Genomic DNA, 21,602 nt, shown 5'->3' with positions numbered 1-21,602 from the left:
GATCCATTTGGGGGCTTTCTGCTGCCTACTGACAGTGGTAGCTTCCTGTCTGCCAGGGCAAAGGTTAACCCACCACCACTGGCACCCACAACTCCTCTCTGCCAGTGGAGGTCCAGAGAAGAGGACACTATGTGCCATCCTAAACCCCTGCTCTCACCACCATCAACAGCAAGGGTGGGGGTTAAGATTGCACAACAGGCACTGTGTAGTATATGAATGAACTCCACAAGCTTACGATAACACCCTTTGCATCCTGCAAGCAACTGTGGCCGTCTGTGGCCTGCTAAAATAGAGCTGCACTTTAGACTAGCACTTTAACATGTATTAACAAGTCATCTTTCCCCTAATGCTCTGATGTACACAGATTGGTAATGCTAGCGTCACAAAACCAAACAGAGATTGAAAAAGAAGCCCCACATCTCTCCCTTGTTCAACTGATCATAACTACTGTTTGTAACCATGGACTGAAAGCAGGTGCCGAATTTCAGCATGCACCATCCTTTTTGTACAAAACTACACTGCATGCACTGTAATTCTTCATAAATACTTCAAAATGGCTCGAAAGGCAGCTTGTTTCAAGCTGCTCATCAACACCTGATAAAAATACATTCTATCCCTCTTTTTTGTTTACTCTCCTATTGCTAGAGCAGATGTTCACTCAAACATCGAATGAATAAAAATTAAGTGTAATTTAAATATTTTATGGCTGTGAAATCCTAGCAGGTATTGCACTCCCCGTTTTTGTTTTTCTGCACATGCTTCCCATTACTAACAGCATCAGGGGAGAGCTGGCTAGCCTGTTGTACTAATTGCTACCTCTTCATGTTAACTTCCTTGTGTTTTGGCTGAAATCAATAGAATGTTCACCCTACTCAGAACAGACCCAGTGAAATTAATGGACACGGCTAACTGGGTTCATTAATTTTAGCAGGTCTACTCTAAGTTAGCTGGGTGCCTTCCGGTGGTATTTATTTCCAAATAAATGTGCTTAGGCCTACTTAAATATTGCCCCAGAATTTAACTCATTTCACCCTGTGGAAGATAGAGAAGTTGACACATGCCTCTCCCCCAGGTGAGGTTTTCCTCTACAGTGCCTTACATCAGTCGAAAAGGAGCCCAATCGAACTGCCAAGCAGTAAACACCGATCCCTTAATCCTACAAAAAAAGCCAAGATAACCTTGAGAGTTTTATCCTGGCTTGGTGCCGTATCCATCAGCAAATAAGAGCCTTTGATATCGCAGAGTTTGTCAGGTGAACCATGGAGCACCAGCAGAGGAAGAGTCAGTTTGGGGAGTGCACGCTCTATTTTGGCAATGGCATTCAGCAACTGGATGACGAAGGAGACTTTCATGCCGCCATGGTAAACCAGCGGGTCTGTGGTGTAAGAGTCAACCTGTTGAAATAAAAGGGACATTGAATGAACATTTTATGGCTTAACCAACTCCTCAACGGATACTTGCTTTAAAGGCAGCACATTTTAATGTACAGACACCCTCTTCTCATGTGGTGAAGCCTCCACAAAGCTTCTCAGTTTTGACTGCAGTCACATGAGAGGTTTTAATTTATATGCTGCCTTCTACAGAAAACCATGTTCAAAGCAGGTCATAATATACAGCAACAAAAACAATACAATTCATTTTTTGAAAAATCAGCACAAAGTATCAATAACCATCTCAATTCCAAAATATTTCAAAATTAAGGACATAGTGATACATCAATTATATTAACAATAAGAGAGTATCAACCTCCTTTCTCTTTTGACTCATCACAGAATTCCATGGACTCTGCTGTGAGATTAGCTCCTTCTTCCCTCAGCTGGTAGCAGCCATTCCATCTCATCACAGTAGAGGGGGGAGGAGAGGAGGGCCACCACTGAGTCTGGTGGGACTCCTGGTGCCCCCACTCCCTGTAGTAGCCCTTGGCACAGCAGGGGCCCTCCTCTTCCCTGGACAATAGAAGGCAAACACAGCAGCAAAAAAATAAAAGCCACTTTAGCCAGCAAATGCTACCATCTATCGTTTTAATTCCCCCACAATACCTCTGGAGCTCTATGTACTGTTGCTTTAAAGCAGTGCAGTCTTGGGGCCCCAAAAACATTGTGGGGGAATTAAAATGGCGGCCACCAGCCACCGCCACCTGGGCTTGAGCACTGGGCAAAGGAAAACCAGTGGACCAGCAATGAGAGGAGCAGGGTGGCTGGAGCCAGCATGTGAGGTACGTGGTGTGCCCTCCTGAGGGTTCAGGCCATTGGAAACTGCCTGGCAGTGCTTATCTTCGCGGCTGTGTAAAGAGTAAGTATGAACAGCAAATAACATGGTTTTTCTGAAATGGACTTTGCTCAATACTCATGGGAGATGCTGCATGTGCCGGAAGTTCAGTTTCTTGTTGGTTTGGGGTAGTTGCTTTGATTTTTTTTGAAGGCAGATACGCTTTCTAGTCAAATACTGAAACACAGTTTAGGTGCAAAAGTGTCATTGGGGAAATGTGGGACACAGTCATCCTGTGCTTCTATTTCTCCTACGGAAATATGTTTTTCTTAGAAATGCTGGGTTGTGTCCCTGTGCCTAAAGGGAACGTGGGAAGGTTGTGGGGAAACCCAGAACAGATTTTGTTTGCCTGGATGGGGGAAGAGAAGAGGGAAAGGAAATTCTTCTGTACAGGTGAAAGTCCCTAAGTCCCTGCACCAATGGGATAACTTGGTTGCAAACAGTCCACTCTAAATAAGTAGCCAAGTATGAATCAAGGCATTTCTTCCCTTGCCTTTAGGCATCTAAACCATGGATAGGCAAACTAAGGCCCGGGGACCAGATCCGGTCCAATCGCCTTCTAAATCTGGCTTGCAGACCGCCCTGGAATCAGCATGTTTTTACATGAGTAGAACGTGTCCTTTTATTTAAAATATACATCTGGGTTATTTGTGGGGCATAGGAATTTGTTCACCCCCCCCCAAATATAGTCTCCCCCCCCGCAAGTTCTGAGGGTCAGTGGATAGGCCCCATGCTGAAAAAGTTTGCTGACCCCTAAACCTTGCTTCTTCACTGTCCTCCTCCCATTTCTGCTCAGGAGAAACCTTGCTTTAGAAAGGTCTGGCTCAATGTGCTTTCAGGGAAGAAGAGAAAAGAGATGGCTAACGGAACAACTGAGGCGAGTGCATGCAATTTTGCCAACTCCCTTTCTCAGCACCTGGGTGTGCTCTGACATTTTCACCCCGGCCAATTTGACTTTTCTCCTCCAATTTAAACAAAAGTGCTGGGTTGCTCCGGCTACTTAGCAACTGGCTGCAGACTAAAAGCTGCCAAGTTGTTTGTTTGGCGCTGTGACACAGCACCACGTGCAGGCAGCCCAGCCTCAAGCTGCTTCCCCGACAAAAAAGCAACAGATAAAGAATTATTGGGGGAAGAAAAATCACAAAAGGGTGGGCAGGCGGCGTGACAGACATCCTCTTCCCGCAGAATAAAATAATGTAGATAAGTTCATATGACGTACCACCTTCGCCACCCTCATATGCAAAGCCACAAATGCCAGGAAATAGCCTAATGGGATTTTCTTTGTTTCTTCTTCCTAACCTTGCTTTATGCTGATTTTTGATTTTTTAATCCTAATGCAGGAGAGAGGTGTGTTGTTTTTTTAAAAAAACCTAACCAACTTTTGCTGGGATGTTAGTGACCAGGGCAGCTGATGTGACCATGTAGAATGGGGCATATAGAGAGGAAGAACGGGCAGAGATGATTCGTCCCAAAATGGATGCTCCTCAATGCCTGTCAGTTTCCCTTAAACGCTTGTGTTTTCCTTCTAATGTTAGTAAACAGGATGGAGTCAAAGGTGTGGTTCACACATGACCTTAAACCAGTGTGGTGTAGTGCTTAAAGTGTCAGACCTGGTTGAAATCCCCACTCGGCTGTGAAGCTCCCTGGGTGACCTTGGGCCAATCAGTCACATCTCCTAACCTACCTCACAGGGTTGTTGTGAGGATAAAATGGGAGGGGGATAACTATGTATACCACCTTGAGCTCCTTAAAGAAATGGTGGGATACAAATGTAATAATTCACCCATCCACTAAATAAAACCATAGTTAACGTTTAGCTGTTGTTTAACACAAACAAGCTGTGTGCTACTCCCCCCCCCCCATTTTACTCCTCCCTCACTCCTGGCAGTGCCTTGACAGGAGCAAGAAACCACAAGCCCTGGAATGGCATCTTGAGTCAAAATGGTGACCAGCTGTATCCAACCATAGACAAAAACCTGTTGCTCGATATCAGGAGCCATCATGCAAAATTTGGATATAATATCCTATTTCCAAACACATTTTCAAATGCATAGTGAACAAACAAGTTCCTAAAACATATAGTAAATTATACTAATTTTATGAAAACCTCATGTTGTTTTTTTTTTTAAAAAATGCAGCTATAAAATGATGCAATAGCAGCAGTAGTAATATGCTGCTGGCTCTTGAATTCGCTCTGTGATTCAGGGAAAAGAATGTGCCCTTTCTAGCATGTAATCAGTGGCAATCCCACAACATGTTATCACTAAATTAATCTTTGATGTAAGTGGTAAGATAAATAAACATGCACTTATTTGAAAACGTTCCTGTTTATCCAGGCATTCAGTGACTGAATAATACTGTCCCTAGCAACCCTGAGGTCACTGGAAGAAATAAAGGTTTTAACCACAACTGTCTTTTTAATCGAAACCATTTTTAACTGTTTTAGGATGCTTCTTTTTTTAAAAAAAATAATAACTGTGGCTGTGCTTGCCTCCCTGGGCTCCTTTGGGAGGCAGGGCAGGATATGAATGAAAAGAAATAAAAAAACCAAAACTATGGTAGAAAAGCGGTTAAGTAAGTACAGTAAAGCAAAACAAAGAAGAAAACACAACAGACATCACTGGAACATTGTGAGATGCTTTGATACTGCAGAGTAATCATGAAGCATGCAACCCCCTCCCAAGTTTCCAGCAGAGAAACTATTGGTTCATCTAACTAGTCCTGGTAGTGAAACCACAGAGAAGGACTACTTACTGCTAGTGAAACGGGGCTTCCCCCATCTCGGGGGTGGCAGTCAGGGGAACCCCCAGAACAGGGCGCAGGGGGAGCACTTTCTTCATCAGGTAAGCACAAATGCTTGCACCAACTTAGTGATCTCCTTAGCACTATGCTGAATTCCTCCTAATATCCTGATCCTTTTCTGATACAGTTCTTCAGCCCTAAAATTTGGTTTAATGACCTTTTCAGAGATTGGGAGGGAAAGACTGGTGTGTGGGAGAAGGTTGGATTCTGGATTCCCATCTGCTTTGTAATGATCACTCAGGTCCACTGAACCAGCTGGATGTATCTTAATGCAGAGGGAGATGCACATTATAATATGGGACCAATAGGGATTGTTCAACTAGATTCAGGGGCTATTGCTTTTTAAGGCAGGCAAGGCCCCGCCCCCAACAAGTATAAATCTATAGCAACACAGCCTTTGCATCAAACACATTTTAGATTATGGTGACAGCGTTGCTTTCTTTTGAAATTGCACCCCAACACACCTGGAGTTTTGCATCAGATTTAACAAGCAAGAAATTTTTTTTGATCAAAATGTCTCAAATCCACCATTTACATTTCAGTTCCTGGTTTGCAAAACCAAACTGCTATGAACACAAACAAGTCAGGAAATTCTTGGAGGACATCCCAATGATATTTATAGAGACTAGAAATTGGTCTGGCAGATGAATACGTGCAGCATGTAAATAGTGGCTGTTCCCAGTACAATCTAAACTTGTATTCTGCAGATTTTGAGTGTAGATGACACTAAAATGCTGGGGATTTATTTCTGTCAAACTACAGATAGGTCATTTTTCAAAAGTAAGCCAATGTCAGTAGACACGGCAATGTTTTCAAATTGCTTGGAAGTTCTGGTGCACATAGCAGAGACGGACAAACTTTGGAGTCAGAGATCAGCTGTGACTCACCTTGGGCATTTTTGCATCGCTGGGCTCTGTTATTGCTACTGCTACTACTATTATTTCAATTTATCGTCTGCCCTTCACCATAAGTTCCCAAGTTGGGTTACAACAACTGAAAATGCAGCATTAAAAAGCTTTTAAAACAAACTATAGTCACAATAATAGGGTGGGTCCTAATACACACACCCTATAGGTGTCGGGAGGTGTGTCTTGAGCACACTTGTGCAGAAAGAGGCCCTAGAAAGGCCTGGAGGAGCTTTTAATCTGATAGTCTCATGTGCGTATCAGACAAATTCCCATGCTGCTCCCAGCAGATTCTAAATCGTATTTTGTAGATTCTGAGTGTAGGTGGAACGAAGAAACTGGAGACTGCTGTGTGTGTGTGTGTGTGTGTGTGTGTGAGAGAGAGAGAGAGAGAGAGAGAGAGAGAGAGAGAGAGAGACTGTACAAACTTTTATAGGTAACATTTCAGAAGAAATCTAATCTCAGCAGACTAGACAATATTTTCAAATTGCTAGGTATTTGCAATGTATGACAACACATCAAAGAGGTGTTCCTGGTTCCAAGCCATTTGGTAAGTAGTAGTGGTCAGTGCGATGGAACAGCATCACAGAGTTGCCTGGCCAATACCAGTGTTGCTACAGGTTAACTGGGCGGTGCTGGGGCAGGACTGCATGGCCTTACTGGTGGAGCCAATCCAACATCTGCACAGTCCTACCCACACCATTGCCCTTACCTGCCCCAGCACTGTTCAGGTATGCTGTGCCAGTGTTGGGAGGGTGGCTACACAACACCACCACTCCATGGGAGCTGCTACTGCTAGTACAGGTCCAATACATTGCATGTGTGGACTATAAGGATTGGATGACTTCCATGAACACTTGCCAAAAGCTGCCTTCCAGAGAGGCAGCCCATTGTTTCTTCCTAGTCAAATATTGTCTAGCCTGACTGATAATGGCTCTCCAGGCTCTCTCAGGCAGGGATCTTTCCTAGCCAGATCTGTTATCAGAAGGGCAAACTACAAGTTACACTCACTATGTAGCTGTGCCTTTAAGTATTTGATTTGTTTCCTACACCAATTGCTGGGACCCTAGCATGGGGATTTGGAAGGCTTTAACCCTTTGCCACCTGCTGTGGTTCTGATCTGGATTATTGCCCCTGTGTGTCTGTAATTTGGGGGGGGGGGGAGACACGGACCATCCCATACATTTCAATAAGAGCATTTTAATATGTTTTTACTATGCAAGCTACAGGTATGTTGAAGCCCCTGTGCCAGCAATTTAAGTTAAAACATCCCTGTACTGAAAAGCCCAGAAACACAGGAAATTTAGCATGCAGTCTGGCTCATGGACTCTTCAGTGAAAGATACCAAAGATTGAATCTGAGACCCTGAATGCAGAGCATGTGCTCAATTACTTAGCCACATACACCCAATCCTCCTTTAAGCTGCTATGTGTGGACCTCTCTGTTAAGTACAAGTGTTGTTGACAATGTTGACTACAACAGGCTGGATGTGCTAAGAAGCATTTTAACCTTGCTGCATTGCTGGCATCCTGTTGGCACTTTGCTGTCAGACACCTTCTTAGCATTTCCAGGGTGAGAGCTCCAGCAGCATGTATTAATCATTGCAATGCAGCTTACCTAGCAAGTTAGCAGCATTCAATATATTTACAGTGCATCTGAGAGAAATCTGAGCTGGTAGGAATGTGCATTCACTAACATGCTATAGTCTCCTGCTTTTTTCAAAATCCCAGAATGCCATTTCCTGTCAGTTCAGTTGATCTTTACAATGAACTACAACCCCGTCTAGCAATCCTTTGTCAGGCTCTGCTTACATTCATTCCCCCTCCCTGTATGGCCCACGATTGTGTTCTCCTTTAAAGAACAAGTACATTTTTATTTGTTACTGTTTTGATGCTAAAGCTGCTGTGGACATCTCTGGTTTTACTAGCGACTGCAGATGCCGGTTTGCATCCTTGTGCTTCAGGAAATGTCTGTAAGCAGCACAGAGGTGCTTGGCTACAGAGCTACTGCAAAATGCAAGGTCTACTATTGGGTAGCCTCCACCACTGGTGCATCATGGCAACTATGAAGTCAACCCATTTGCTTCCATATTAAGATGAAGAACAGGGACACAGAATGACAGAATGAATTTTCCCTGCTTCACAATACTGATGCAAAACATATGAGGATTAAGTCATTTCAGGCTGGATTAAATTTTCTCCTCCTAAATGCCGTATGAAATTCTCTCATTGTCTATACAGAAAAGGTCCCATCCCTTTTCCAAGGGCATTTCATCAGTTTGCACCAAGATGCAACTTGGCACTTGTAGTTCAGTCAAACTGCTGAGGCAAGAACAAATGGACAAGACTGGGAAACAAGAACAGACACCGCAGTGATTTGCAAGAGCAATAAAATTCTCACCTCTTTCTTATTCCGGGAAATGACGTTTGGGTCGATAGATCCCAGGGACAAGTTTGGCAGAACTAAGTTAAGTATTTTAGCTGCAAAAACCTGAGGGAGATGAATGTAGTTAGTAACTTGGACAGCAAAGAAGAGAATTGCAGGAGCCAGATCGGCAGGTGGCAGAAATGGTTTGAGGTTCTCTGTTGCTGTACCACCACATCAATGTTATATTCCAGCTGAGGATCCGGTCTTAAGTGCCAACTAACAGCTCTAGTACAAATACACTGAAAAGGCAGGAAAAGTTCCCACGGCCATTTACAAGGACAAGCATGATGCAACGGGCAGTGTTCCTCAACACATCTTTGTCCAGCTTCAGGACTCCTGCATTTCCTCCTGGCACCAAAATAAGGAGGGATAGTGTCCTTGCTGAAGAAGCTAATACTGAGGCAGCGTTTCACTTTTCAATGCAGTCCAATTTTGTCTCATCACCATTTACTTCTAATTTCAGTCTGTTACAATGCAAATTGTCGCCTGTGCAATCCACCCAGTATTTGCCTAGGCTGCAACTCTTTCTGCGAAGCACATTCTCTAGGGGGACACAAATAAACAAGAACAAATGTGCAGGCATTGACTAAGGAAATCTATTGCATACCTGCCCTCTGGGAGTTAAATGCAAAAGGTCTGAACTTCCGGAGCATACAAATGCCCACAGAAGAGAAGGGAAATGTATTTCTTTCTCCCACTAAAAGCATTTTGCAATCAAGCCCAATATTTAAAATTCTCCTCTGATCTTTTGAAAATTACCTTCTAATTAAGTGGTGATTACTTGGAAATGTTGACAACCAAGAAAACAAATAGCTGGGCCTTTGTTTTATAGTCTCTTTGCATGTCAAATACTGTATCCAGAGATACTTCCTGCAAAGTATAAAGTGTGACCTTGCTAGAGTACAAATCCATTAAGTACACCCAGTCACATAACATTCTCTCATCCTCCTTCATCAAAGTTGCTATGGACTGGGAAATTATACTGTATTAGAGCAAAGATAAAAAGGATGAAATGAAGAGTTTCTCCAAGGTACCAAATATCAAAGCAGTCACAGATTTCAGAGGCATTTACAGGCATTGCAAATGCCATTGCCATGGAACACTCCTTTTGTACCAAAGCTTCATGAGCTCCATTTAGCACATGGGCCAAGAGAGAGATGTTAGGACATAAATGTATTCTCCAGAAATGCAAATGTGGTCCTGGAACTTCAAGTCACTTGGAAAAGTTCACCTTTCCACTGGCACTAATGCACATATTTCTACACGTTAGGAGACCCCCTCACAGAGCTATATTTCCTATCACCCTTAATGAACTACAGTTCCCAGTATTCTTTTTTTTTGGGGGGGGATGCTGTCATGACTATTAAAGACGTATAAGAGTGCTTTAAATATATGACATGAATGTGACCCTGTGCTTTGTTTGTGCACTACTACTTACACTCTGCCTAGTGTGTTTTGTCTAGGCTTAGTTCCTAGCACTGGCCTGAGAAGATGAGTTGTCCTGGCTTCCTGGGGGATGATACTAAGTAAAACAACAGGCTTTTAATTAAACAGCTTTGTGTAACAAGTACCTTGATAGATAAAATACCTGAGGAAAAGCTAATGAACTCATCTGAGCAGGTTCTTGCACAGTGTCTTCTGCCAGGAGTTGTGGTTGGTAGATTTAACTCATTATGTGCATATCCATCTACATCAGGGTTTTCCAAACTTGGGACTTCAGCTGCTTTTGGACTACAATTCCCATCATCCCCAAGCACTGGTCCTGCTAACTAAGGATGATGGGAGTTGTGGTCCAAAAACAGCTGGAGACCCAAAGTTTGGGAAACCCTGATCTAGATGATGGTACATGTAAATGCATTGCATGCACTCTTAACAAGACAAATAAGGCGGGATTCAACTATGTTTTATTCAGAGTATACTAATGAATATGTCCAAGTTAGGGGCACCCATTTCAATAGATCTTCTCTGAGTAAAACTTAGCTGAATTCCACTGATATAAATAATGAAGATTAAGATATGTCCCCATTCTAAAAATCTAAATTTTACCATTATAAAGTCTGAGTAGAGCATCAACTGTATGCATGCTCCCATGCTTACCATTAACAGATGACAGGACTGGCTATAGGGATGGAGGCTACTTTTCCAATCTCAGGGCATCCCCCCCACAACATCCACTTAAATGCAAGCAAATTCAAAATTGCTTGTTGTGTAATACTGAGACTAAACCTATGAAGCTAAAGCAAACCAGGTTGAACCTCGCCTCCCAAGCCCACTAATCACATAAATATATGTCATTAGTCAGAATTATAACTGTCAAGTGTCCTTCCACTCATAGTGACTTTACAAAGGTAAACATGAACCTGGAATATGGAAAAATCTGGGAAGGGGGAACTGTAAAGGTAAAGTGACAGCAAAAGCCAATTGTTAGGTCTTTGCAGGTTTCTCTGCTCCATCTCTCTCTCTCTATGCTGCCTCATGTGCTTTCCTAAAAGGCAGCCACTGGGATTTTGCTATTCACATGTTTCCAACACATATTTAGCCCCATAGTCTTCGTAGTGACCATGAATTTTCCTCTGAAAATTTCCTCTGAAATTCATTTAAAATTAGTAAGGACCTTAAATCAATCCTTTCTCCCTTTTCTTTTCTTTTTAGTGCAAATTGACATGTACAGAGAGGAAGGACTGGTGGGAAAAAAGAGCTACTGGCTGGAGACTGTGTGAAGCTCAGCTGACATTTAGCTGGTGTGTTGGAAATTAATTTATGCCTGTATTTTTACCTTGATCGGTGTTGCTACATCTGGGCTTGCAACTACTAGAGGAGAAATTAATACCATGCCTGAAAAGTCATTTGGTCTTTCGCACGCAGTGAGGATGGAGATGGCTCCTCCCTGAAATGAAAAAGCAAGCAATATTTTGAGTGAAAACACTGTCAATTACAATGAGTATTATAGTCATAGGATTGTAGACCTGGAAGGGACACCAAGGGTCATCTAGTCCAACCCCCCACAATGCAGGAATATTAATCCCAATAGAGCAAAGAGGGATTCTAAGTATTTTATAGGAAAGTACAGTAACCAGGTCTGTTACTGTACCCAGGTATCTTGTCGATTTGCTCTAGTGATGCGCTACAATTGAGCCCAAGTAGTTAACTTGAATTTCCTTCTACACACAACAAAAAACAATTTTAGATAAGAGTTTCATCCTCACATGCCACTGAGTTCAATTGACAACTATTTTTTTCTGAAGTGCCAACATGGGATCACAATGCCTGTGAAGCTGGCAATCTCGATTTTTATAACATGGATACAAGTGTGTATCACAGGTGTGATTCACCTGCCAATCCCAGCAGAGCAATTTTTGTGCTTCAAAGGGGGTTCCAGTGCTGCTGCAGCCACTGCAACACTCAGAGGCACAATTATATGAAAGAAGGCATCCTGTCAATCTGCACACAGCTACTCTGTGATAGTTACAGCAAGCTCAAGCTCATCCAACAAATCTTAAGTTATGCATAGTTTAGCAGAGAGAAATGAGAACAGTAAACTACTTTATTTACTCCCCTCCCACCTATGAAATTTTAAACAGTAATTGGGGTGGGGCAACTAGGGGCAAAATAAGGGTATGGTTGTCCCGGTGGTGTGGAAAGGAAGGATGCCTCTGATGTGCATATAAAGGTAAAGAATATGGAGGAAGAACTGACACAATCAAAGGGGCACGAGATGGTTGCATGTTATTGAGAAAGACAAGGTGAGTTAAGGAGCCATGCAACTGGAAAAGGGGAGATGGCAGAAAAAACAGGCTGGCCAAAAAAAATCCAGGATACAAACAAAAGACAAAGACGAAAACTGAATGAGTAAGAGAGTTGTGCAGCTAGACACTGAGTAAAACCTCAACTATTAAACACACACACCCAGGCAAAGCTAACTGTTTTCTGACATTCAGACATTTCTTAAAACTTTCGGGGGGGGGGGGTTTCCTCCTCCAGAAGCTACAGCTCAAGGTCACGATGGCTGTACACAACCTCTGGTATCAGTATCAGAAGCAGTATGCCTTTGAATGCTAGTTGCTTGAGAGCTCAAATGGGGGGAGCGGTGCTGCACTCATGTCCTGCTTGTGAGCTTCCCTCAGGCATCTGGTTGGTCACTGCGAGAACAGGATGCTGGACTAGGCGAGTCCTTGGTTTAATCCAGCATGGCACTTCTTAAATTCGTGTGTGTGTGTGTGTGTGTGTGTGTGTGTATGGGACTCCTTTGCTTGAGTGGGGGCTCTAACTGGCTGCCTCACATAGAGCAGCCAAATTCATGTGTGCATGGCCTGCAGGTACCTTGGGATTCAGAGCACAGCTCTCAGGCACAACCCCTACCTTTCCCTTATGCTTATGAGGTGTCTGTGAAAACTAAGGCTGAATCATTTGGGCCTCGTTATACTTACCGCCCAGTTATCCTAGCTGGCCAGAGTGGGTGGGGCAACTCACTCAGGTGGGCGGGGTACAAATAATAAAAGCACGTCTGAACTGAAACACGAAGTTTAGGAAGAAGCATGAAGCACACACATGCGAGTTTTCACCACAGCGGCACAGGTCACAAACACCTAGGTAGGAGCTGGGCTCAACAGAGAAAGAGAGTCCTTTACATTTGCTTTGGGGAGGAAGGCCTGGTGTGGTGGTCTTTAAAAATCCTGTGAAGGACTGGACTCTGGAATCTTCTTGGAGACAGGGGCTTTTGCAATTAGAGACTAAACTAAGGCTTTAAATACTTGAGTATTGTTGGCTAATATCTGACCAGTCTTTTAACATTGTTTCAACTAATCAAATGGCAAGGCTATCTTGGATCACAAGTCAGTACAACCAGGACAGAGGCACCAATAAGCAGGGAGTGCTCAGTAGGAATTACAAATCATTAATTGCCTTGGTGAAATTCTATGGAGCTGGAGAGTCATAATCCTGTTTACATGTAGAAACGACAAGAAGACTATGTAAGACTTCATTTTGATGAGGATTTAGGAATCAGACTATTGCTATAGTCAATTTGCCTTTAAAGGTATGCTATGAGCTTCAAACCAAACATCTTCATTCAAGTAGGTCGCATTCGGACTAGTGACGGGTGAACTCAATCGGCTTGTCTCAAAAATTACTTTTGTTTTGCTTTGAACTTTCCTTGGGAACACTCAGAAACTTAAAATTAATTTTTTTTTGTGTGCTGAATTCTGCTACTACCCATTCCAAACAAAGAAAAGTCTTTCTAGAAACAGGAGAAGGCTGCCTAGCCCCTACTGAACCAAAAATGATGGTCCTGAGCATGTTCAAAGTTTTCATTTTCCTGCCAGGGAGCATGGGATTTGTAGTCGTCTCTTTTCCTAAGGCAAATTCAACTGAATTAATTAATAGGGGTCCTGTTCAAAGGGGAGTGAGGCTTTTAGAACTAGGGGAGTTCATGTTTCAGATTTCCCCGGTTGCAAAACTGCACCCACTAATCCTGACTCAGTATTTTCTTTTTAAACTTAACAATAGGTAATGCACTTTTCATGTGGCAAGTCTTTGAAGCATAATGCCGTGGGATATGGGGATGGCTAACAGCATGGTAGTAATGCTAGATAAAAGGAGAGGGCATCATATTGGCTTAGAAGATCTTCCAGGGACCTTAACTAATGAGCTGATCCTACTGGTTGCCACTCTATAGAAAGGAACAACACACTGAATAACTATCCTGTTCCTACTATTGATGCAGGAGTGGACACTGGCACTCCTGCAGCGATGATAGCTGCCTCCAGCCCTTGCTTAGCTGTGCCAAGCAAAGGCAATTACATAGCAAGGAAAGAGCCAGGGCCAGTTTTATGCCATGGGATCTGGCTCAGAGGTCAGAAGTCTGGGTTTGCTTTGCAAGTAAATGCAACACTGCAGGTAAATCTTAATGACTAGAGATGCAGATTAACAGGGCATGTATCCCCATAATGAAAGCTGTTGCACTGCATGTTCTAGAGCCCTATACTGGCATACCATTCCTCTGAACTGTCTGGCAAGTGGCTCAAACAGACTACCTTTTGTATTTGCATTCCTGTTCCTTTTTATGTTTTGCTTATATACACAATAATAATAACAACTGAACTAAGCTCCTATGAGGGTTGTGCATATTCTGTGTTTTAAAACTCAGCATTCCCATTCATGCAATAAAGAAACAAAAAGTCTTCATCAAGGAAAGCAGAATTCGGAGTTATGAGTAAATTGTGCATATTTGTATATATTCGCTTATTTTGCATAATTCATGCTTCTTTTGTTAAATGGCAGAGGGAGCTATGCTGAAGCTCCCATTCCGAGATCACAAGTAGTCCTGCTCAGCATTTACTTTGGTTTCTGAAGTTTTCTCGAGGCATTATCCATTTTTAGGTTATCTCTAGCTTATCTCCACAATCACAGGGACTAAGCACCTGGGGGAGTTAGCTTTGTTTTGGAAAAGAACACTGAGATGCCCAGGTCATTATTACGTGTCTACTATGAACTTCCATGCTTGCATGGTTTGTGAACAAAGACAACACATAACTCTGGCTCAAAGTGCCACATTAACAGTCACATGCTTTTTCCACTTGCCTTCTCCTGGTGCTGAATCTCTCTGACCATAGCTTTTCCCTAGTGTAGGCTAGCTCTGCTAGGAACCAACAGACTTCTACTGGGTAGTTTCTGCTTCTTTAACTGCCATCTGATTTACAGTTAAAGCCATGTGCCTACCCAACATTTCAGAGTGCCTGAGAAGAAATTGAATGGGAAAGCCACAACTCTGCATAGAGTGGGACATCCCAGAAGGCAATGGGCTTACTTCAGTTCCTCATCCTTTAACCATTAATAGTAATTAATGGAGTAACAAGAAATAAAACATACCTAGCTTTGGAAAAGCTGTGTCTTCCCTACTTACTACCTCAGCCTTGAGCTTGATTAGTCTCTCAAACCTTGGCCATATTGTGGCCAGTCATGTGGGTTCTCTTTCTCTTGCCTCTCACAGCTTCTCACCAAAAAAGCTCACCAAAGTGGCTTGTTTAGTCACTACACTGGTGCTCCATTGTTACACTGACTATGGTCCTTGAGTTGTAGAGAAATGTATTGGCCAAAAACAGTAAGAGGGGAAACAGCTTAACTCAACTTGCAAAGTGGTGTTTGTGTGTGTGTGTGTGTGTGTGTGTGTGTGTGTGTGTGTGAGAGAGAGAGAGAGAGAGAGAGAGAGAGAGAGAGAGAGAGTGTTAGTTAGTTCTTGGCTTGGTAATGTTGGGGAAAGACTGGGGGCCTTACAACTGTCTTACATTTCTGGAAGATCTGTTTGCTCTTTGGAGCCCAAAGATAAATAAGAGTTGGGAGTGCCGTGTGTGTGAGTGTGACCCCCATCCCTCATGGTCATGCCTGTTTGCAAGTAACTCTATGGGTGCAATTACTGCTTTTAGCAATTATCCATGTAAAATGAACATAAAACGAAGAAAAAGGGGTAGGGAAACAGAAAAGACCAGAGTGGGGAAAAGTGTCCTCTGCTCCTGGGTAGGAAGCCGAGAGTCCATTAAGGAGGGATAGAGCAGGACTGCTTACCATGGAGTGCCCTAGAAGGAACACAGGGAGGCCTGGGTGGTCTTTCTTCATGAGGTCAATGTGCTGCAAGCTGTCTCTGACAAACACATGGAAGTCTGACACAACCATACGGTCTCCTTCACTCTGCCCATGGCCAACTGTGGAGGGGAAAGGAAAAGTGACCTGCTACATCAAAAATATTCAACACCTTTAATGTAAAGATGCTCGAGGCAGCATCGTATCTGAAATTCAATGGAGAAGGGGGGCGCTAGAGATGTGCAAAGAGCTCTTGTGCATTGTCAGGGATGACCAATGGCAAAAACCTCTTTCTGGTTAGCTGTAATCATATGAAGATGTAAACATAAGGCTAAACCACCGTGGCCTGGACCCAAATAATGCTGTAGCATGCAAACAGATCTGCCCCCACACTCTTGCCTGGATAGCTAGCTCTGTTCGCTCTCACTGTTGGGGACCTGGATTCAGCTGCCCTCCAGAATGTGCTTCTGTGGGTGGCTCTCCCTTGTTAGCTTGGGGGATGCATCTGCCCACAGATGCACAGAGTGAGGGACTCATTGACTGGCAGCCTGCCAGAATGTCTGTCAGTTATCATGACTACACAAATACCTTGCATATGAACGCACGCAGAAAGAAATTTTCCAGGAATTACACAAAGATTATTGGCACCCAACTATGCGCTGCCAGTGTCTAAAGCATTCAGCTTGAAAAGAGATGTTGATTGTGCTGGGAGCAGCTAAAAAGGCATTTCTGATTCAAAGGCAGCAGATGTCTTGATCCAAACCTGGATACTGGAGTGAGTGAAGGAAATGGCTGACAGTTAAGGAAATGATGAAAAGGGTGGCATCCACAACGCAGAGAAAGAGGAAATGCATGAGCAACAGAAGCTGGGAAGGAGACACATCAGCTCTTACTGTAAATTTCAGGGTTAGAATCTAACTTTAGGGGGGTTGGGAAATGCAGATGTTAAACATCATATGAGATGCAGAGGAAAGAGAGAAAAAAATGACATTTCCGAATTTTGTCTATTACTTTTCAGCAAGGAAATTTTATGCCCTCATCAGACATTCAGAAATCATCTTTGGGGAATCTCAGAGCCAAAAACAGACATTAATTTAATTGCATGGCTAATGGTCACATCTGTTTTGTTTTGTTGTTTTAAATGCAGTATCTGGCACAGTGAGGGCGAGGCTAAGTCAACTTTCATCAGGACCACAGCATGTGGGGTGATGCATTTTCACTCTTCCTTCTCATTCCCAGTCCAAATGAAAATCACCCCCTACACTACAATTAGTATTAGGAAGAACATTTCCCATTGGCACGAATGGGAGGCAGCTTTTTCTCTCACGCTAATTGTGGCACGGGGTGATTTTTATTGGGATCAGGACTGGGAGGGAAGGATGAAATCTCCACTCTCGACATGCTTTGGTCCCAATGAAAATTACCCCCTCTACACTGGTCATTACAGTTAAAGTAGCATCTATTTTGATCCACAGGCAGCCCATGTACTTTAATTCTTGAACCCATTCCTCCCCTACCCAATTCTATAAAAACTCAATAGCTCCCTAAAAGATAAGAGATAAATTAAAAATTACAAATCTCCTGATAACTATTCAGAAACATCAGTATGAGTAACTGTACAGAGGTGCATGGTGGGGCAAAAAACTCTAATTTCACATATGCACTGAAGGGGTCTGGATGTGGATGCCTTTAAAAGGGGTCTGGGCAAATTCAGGGAGGCTATCAGTGGGTATGAGCCATGATGGCTATGTCCTACTTTCGCTATTGGAGGCAGCATGCATCTGAATGCCAGTTGCTTGGAATCACAAGTGGGTTGCGCTCAGGTCCTGGCTGTGGGCTTCCCATAGGCATCTGTGAGAAGAGGCTGCAAGTCCAGAAAAGTCTTTGCTTTCTTATGCTCTTAGGTAATCTTGGAGGAAACTGTGTATGTGGCAGCAGTGAAAAATTCAGATTTCATACTACAGATCATTAAGAGAGGGACGGGAAACAGTGCTTCTTGCTTGGTAAAAAGAACAGCAGAAGGGGCTTTGTAGAAACTAGCCTTCCTGCACAAAGGCAAATTTATCATCTGTTGCTCCACCCACTTTTGCCTATGGCTCCACCCACTGCTGGCATGTGACCCCTGGAATGTAGGAGGGAATGTGGCCCTTGGGCTCAAAAACATTTTCCATCCCTGGTTTTGGTATGACATGTGAATGTGAAACTGAATCACAGAATTATTTGCAGCAAGATGCAGGGCTGGCTACGATCTATGGTTGCTTTTAGAGGAGATTAGACAGATTAATGGAAGATGTGTATATCAACAGCTATTAGCCGTAACAGCTGAAAGCACCTCCACTGCTGGGACGAAACAGTGGCAGAAGGCTTTTTGACCCCTTTTCTGGACTATCTCAGAGGTATCTGATTTGCTACAGCAGGGGTCTTATGCTGCTCACAGCCTGAATGAGAACTGATTGCAAATTGTAGGAATATGGCCCATTGCTCTTAAAAATAGAAAAATAATTATTAGCCTCCCCCCAGTATCCATCTCTTGCCAGATAAGGATTGTTTGCGGCACTGGACTATTGAAATCCGTAATTATCCCTTGAGGAACAGAACTAGAGCAGCAATAAGCACTGATGATAAACTGATCTGAATAGGTGGGCTGGTGCCATATCACTGAGCCAAAATTACAGCTCCTTCATTGTAGCTCTAATTCCCAAAGGGGAAAATGCTGAATAGCCAAGCTGGGAGAGGAGGAAGAATTCAGATCATTGAGAGACTTCTGTCACTCATCAGAGGAACATTTGGTATAAAGTGTTTCTCTTGTTGCACCGCAGGTTTTTATCTAGATCTGCTCATACAAATTCTGCAAGTGCTTCTTCAGTTCTGACACCTCCATCTAGTGAGATCTCACTCTTAAAATGAATTCGAAAACAGACACAACAAAGGCCTTTCTATTAAAACACTAATTCAGGCTCATTAGACAGCTTTACATTATCAACAGATTTGTAGGAAGCAAGAGCATTGGCTGAGGGAAGGGAAGCAGGTGAATTTTTAATACGTTTAAAAATCGAAGTTCTGCAATGTACCATTCCAACTCCTCAAAACAGATAATGTACTGGGCAGTTTGCTTGACTCTATGTCTCGTGGGCCAATTAACACACAGCTTGGTATCTTATTTTGTTTACTTAGGATCAGAATAGAGGTGGAAATCACAGAAATGCAGAAGGTTGGCAGCTGTGCCATGTGGATTCTGGGTCATAGCTGAGTGGAGAAACAAGCATGCAAGCAAACATATTTTTTACATGGATCTGCCCTTGGTTTGGCTGGAAACCAACAACCACGCGTCTTCTACACATGAATGAGGTAGCCTTGCAAACAGTTTTACAAAACATACTAGCCCCTTGTACCCAAATGGATTGTAGCTGAAAAGGAAAAAGATCTAGTCTCGTTTACTCATTGCCCTCCTTCACCTCCAGAACCCTGTAATAAACAAAGGTCAGTTTGCCTGTCACTTTGGGCTGCTTTCTTAACCTAACTGAGCTGCCTTGATTGAACAGAAGTCAGGAGGAGCTCACCTGCAGCAACTTCCACCATCACTGGAGCTCCAGAACATGCTATTTGAGTCTCAAAGTCTGTCACCCCAAGAATCTGTGAGCATTCAGGGTTTTAAAAACTTCCATGCTGATGCCACTCCCTCCTCACAGGCTCTGGACCTGGTGTCTTCCATGGCGACACTAGGGCTCTCCCAGTTTGTTTCGGGCCCCACACATCAAGCAGGCCACACGCTGGATTTGATCTTTGGCGCCGGTATAGATGTGATCATGTCTCCTTCGATGAAGGTGCCATGGTCTGATCACTACGCTCTGAAAGCCAGGATTGACTTTCCACCCCCACCCTGCTTAGGTGGCGAGCCGATTTGGGCTCGCCCGCAGAGGCTGATGGACCCGGATAGATTCCGTCAAGCCTTGCGGGACCTTACTCCCCCTGGCGACTCATTGACTGAGCTTGTTGAGGGCTGGAATACCCAGCTCCTGGCAGCCATCGATGAGATCGCACCTAAGCGCCCTCTGCGACCCCGCAGAAACCGGGCTCCCTGGTTTACCGAGGAGCTTCGGAAAATGAAGCGGGACCTCAGACGGCTAGAGCGAGTATGGCGGGGTGCCCGTGACGGAGCCTCAAGAACATCTTATAGGGTTTTTATGAAAACCTATGAGATGGCAGTGAAGGCTGCTAAGAAGTCTTACTTCTCGGCCTCCATTGCATCCGCTAGCTCTCGCCCGGCACAATTATTTAGTATAATTCGGTCTTTAACGTCCCTTGAAGGACAGCCAAATTTAAATAACAATCTGACACACAGCTGTGAGGCATTTGCGAGCTTTTTTGCGGAGAAGGTCCTGATGCTCCGCCATGACCTCCCTGCCAATTTGGATACAATAAAGGAACTGGAGGCCCCTCGACTGTCCTCGGGTCCAGTATTGGACCACTTTGACCGGATATCTCCAGCCGATGTGGACAGATTCCTCCAAGCTGGAAAGCCCACCACCTGTCCTCTTGACCCGTGCCCGTCATGGCTGATTAGAGCGTGTCCAGACGAGGTGCGGGGCCCCCTGGGGGATATCATCAACTTGTCCCTTGGCACCGGGATATTCCCAGGGGAACTGAAGGAGGCGGTGGTGCGTCCGCTCTTAAAGAAAACATCATTAGATCCCTCAGATCTATCCAATTACCGCCCGGTCTCGAATCTTCCATTCCTGGGTAAGGTGATTGAGAGAGCAGTTGCTGAACAGCTTGGTAGGTTTCTGGATGAAACATCTGCTCTAGACCCATTCCAGTCCGGCTTCCGCGCTGGTCATGGGACCGAGACGGCTCTGGTCGCCCTAACAGATGATCTCCGCAGGCAGCTGGATCGAGGCGGGTCAGGGCTGCTGATTCTTCTAGATCTGTCAGCAGCCTTTGACATGGTCGATCACGAACTCCTGGACCACCGCCTTGCCGACGTGGGGATCCAGGGCACAGTCCTTCAATGGCTGCGCTCGTTTCTCTCTGGTCGGGGACAGAGGGTGGCGCTTGGGGGGGAATTGTCATCACGCCACTCCTTGGTGTGTGGAGTGCCTCAGGGTGCAATTCTCTCCCCGATGCTTTTTAACATCTTTATGCGCCCCCTCGCCCAGCTTGTCCGGAGTTTTGGGCTGGGTTGCCATCAGTATGCTGATGACACCCAACTCTATCTGTTGATGGATGGCCATCCTGACTCGGCCCCAGACACGCTGACCAGATGTCTGGAAGCGGTGGCTGGATGGTTACGTGGGAGCCGGTTGAAGTTAAATCCTTCGAAGACAGAGGTCCTCTGGCTGGGGCGGGACGATATGGGATCGAGGGGGCAACTCCCATCTCTTGCGGGGGTGCAATTAGTGCCAGCACCGTCCGTTAAGAGTTTGGGTGTAATCTTCGATACCTCCCTCTCTATGGAGTCGCAGATTACAGCTATAACAAAGGCGGCATTTTTTCATCTCCGCCAAGCTAAGCAGTTGGCCCCTTATCTCTCTCGTCCTGACCTAGCCACTGTGATCCATGCGACGGTCACCTCCAGACTGGATTATTGTAACTCGCTCTACGTGGGGCTGCCCTTGAGACTGACCC

At 44.3% G+C, this 21,602-nt stretch overlaps 1 protein-coding gene across 10 annotated transcripts in view; it reads right to left on the bottom strand.

Moving 5' to 3' along the window:
• Window positions 1-21,602, bottom strand: part of MGLL (monoglyceride lipase) — a 160,555-nt gene that overhangs the window by 5,057 nt on the left and 133,896 nt on the right. For all 10 annotated transcript variants that reach the window (XM_083489422.1, XM_083489424.1, XM_083489421.1 and 7 more), the window contains 4 exons: window positions 15,963-16,099; window positions 11,179-11,289; window positions 8,376-8,465; window positions 1,179-1,394 (listed from right to left, as the gene is read on the bottom strand). In XM_083489422.1, the coding sequence (XP_083345548.1) occupies window positions 1,179-1,394; window positions 8,376-8,465; window positions 11,179-11,289; window positions 15,963-16,099 (554 nt within the window). The remainder of the gene's footprint in view (window positions 1-1,178; window positions 1,395-8,375; window positions 8,466-11,178; window positions 11,290-15,962; window positions 16,100-21,602) is intronic.

This window comes from Podarcis liolepis, assembly GCF_965112155.1.
Source record: "Podarcis liolepis genome assembly, chromosome: 2".
In the NCBI taxonomy this organism is placed as follows: Eukaryota; Metazoa; Chordata; class Lepidosauria; order Squamata; family Lacertidae; genus Podarcis; species Podarcis liolepis.
The sequence above is the reverse complement of the archived record's forward strand: the minus strand, read 5'-3'. Positions and strand labels throughout refer to the sequence as shown.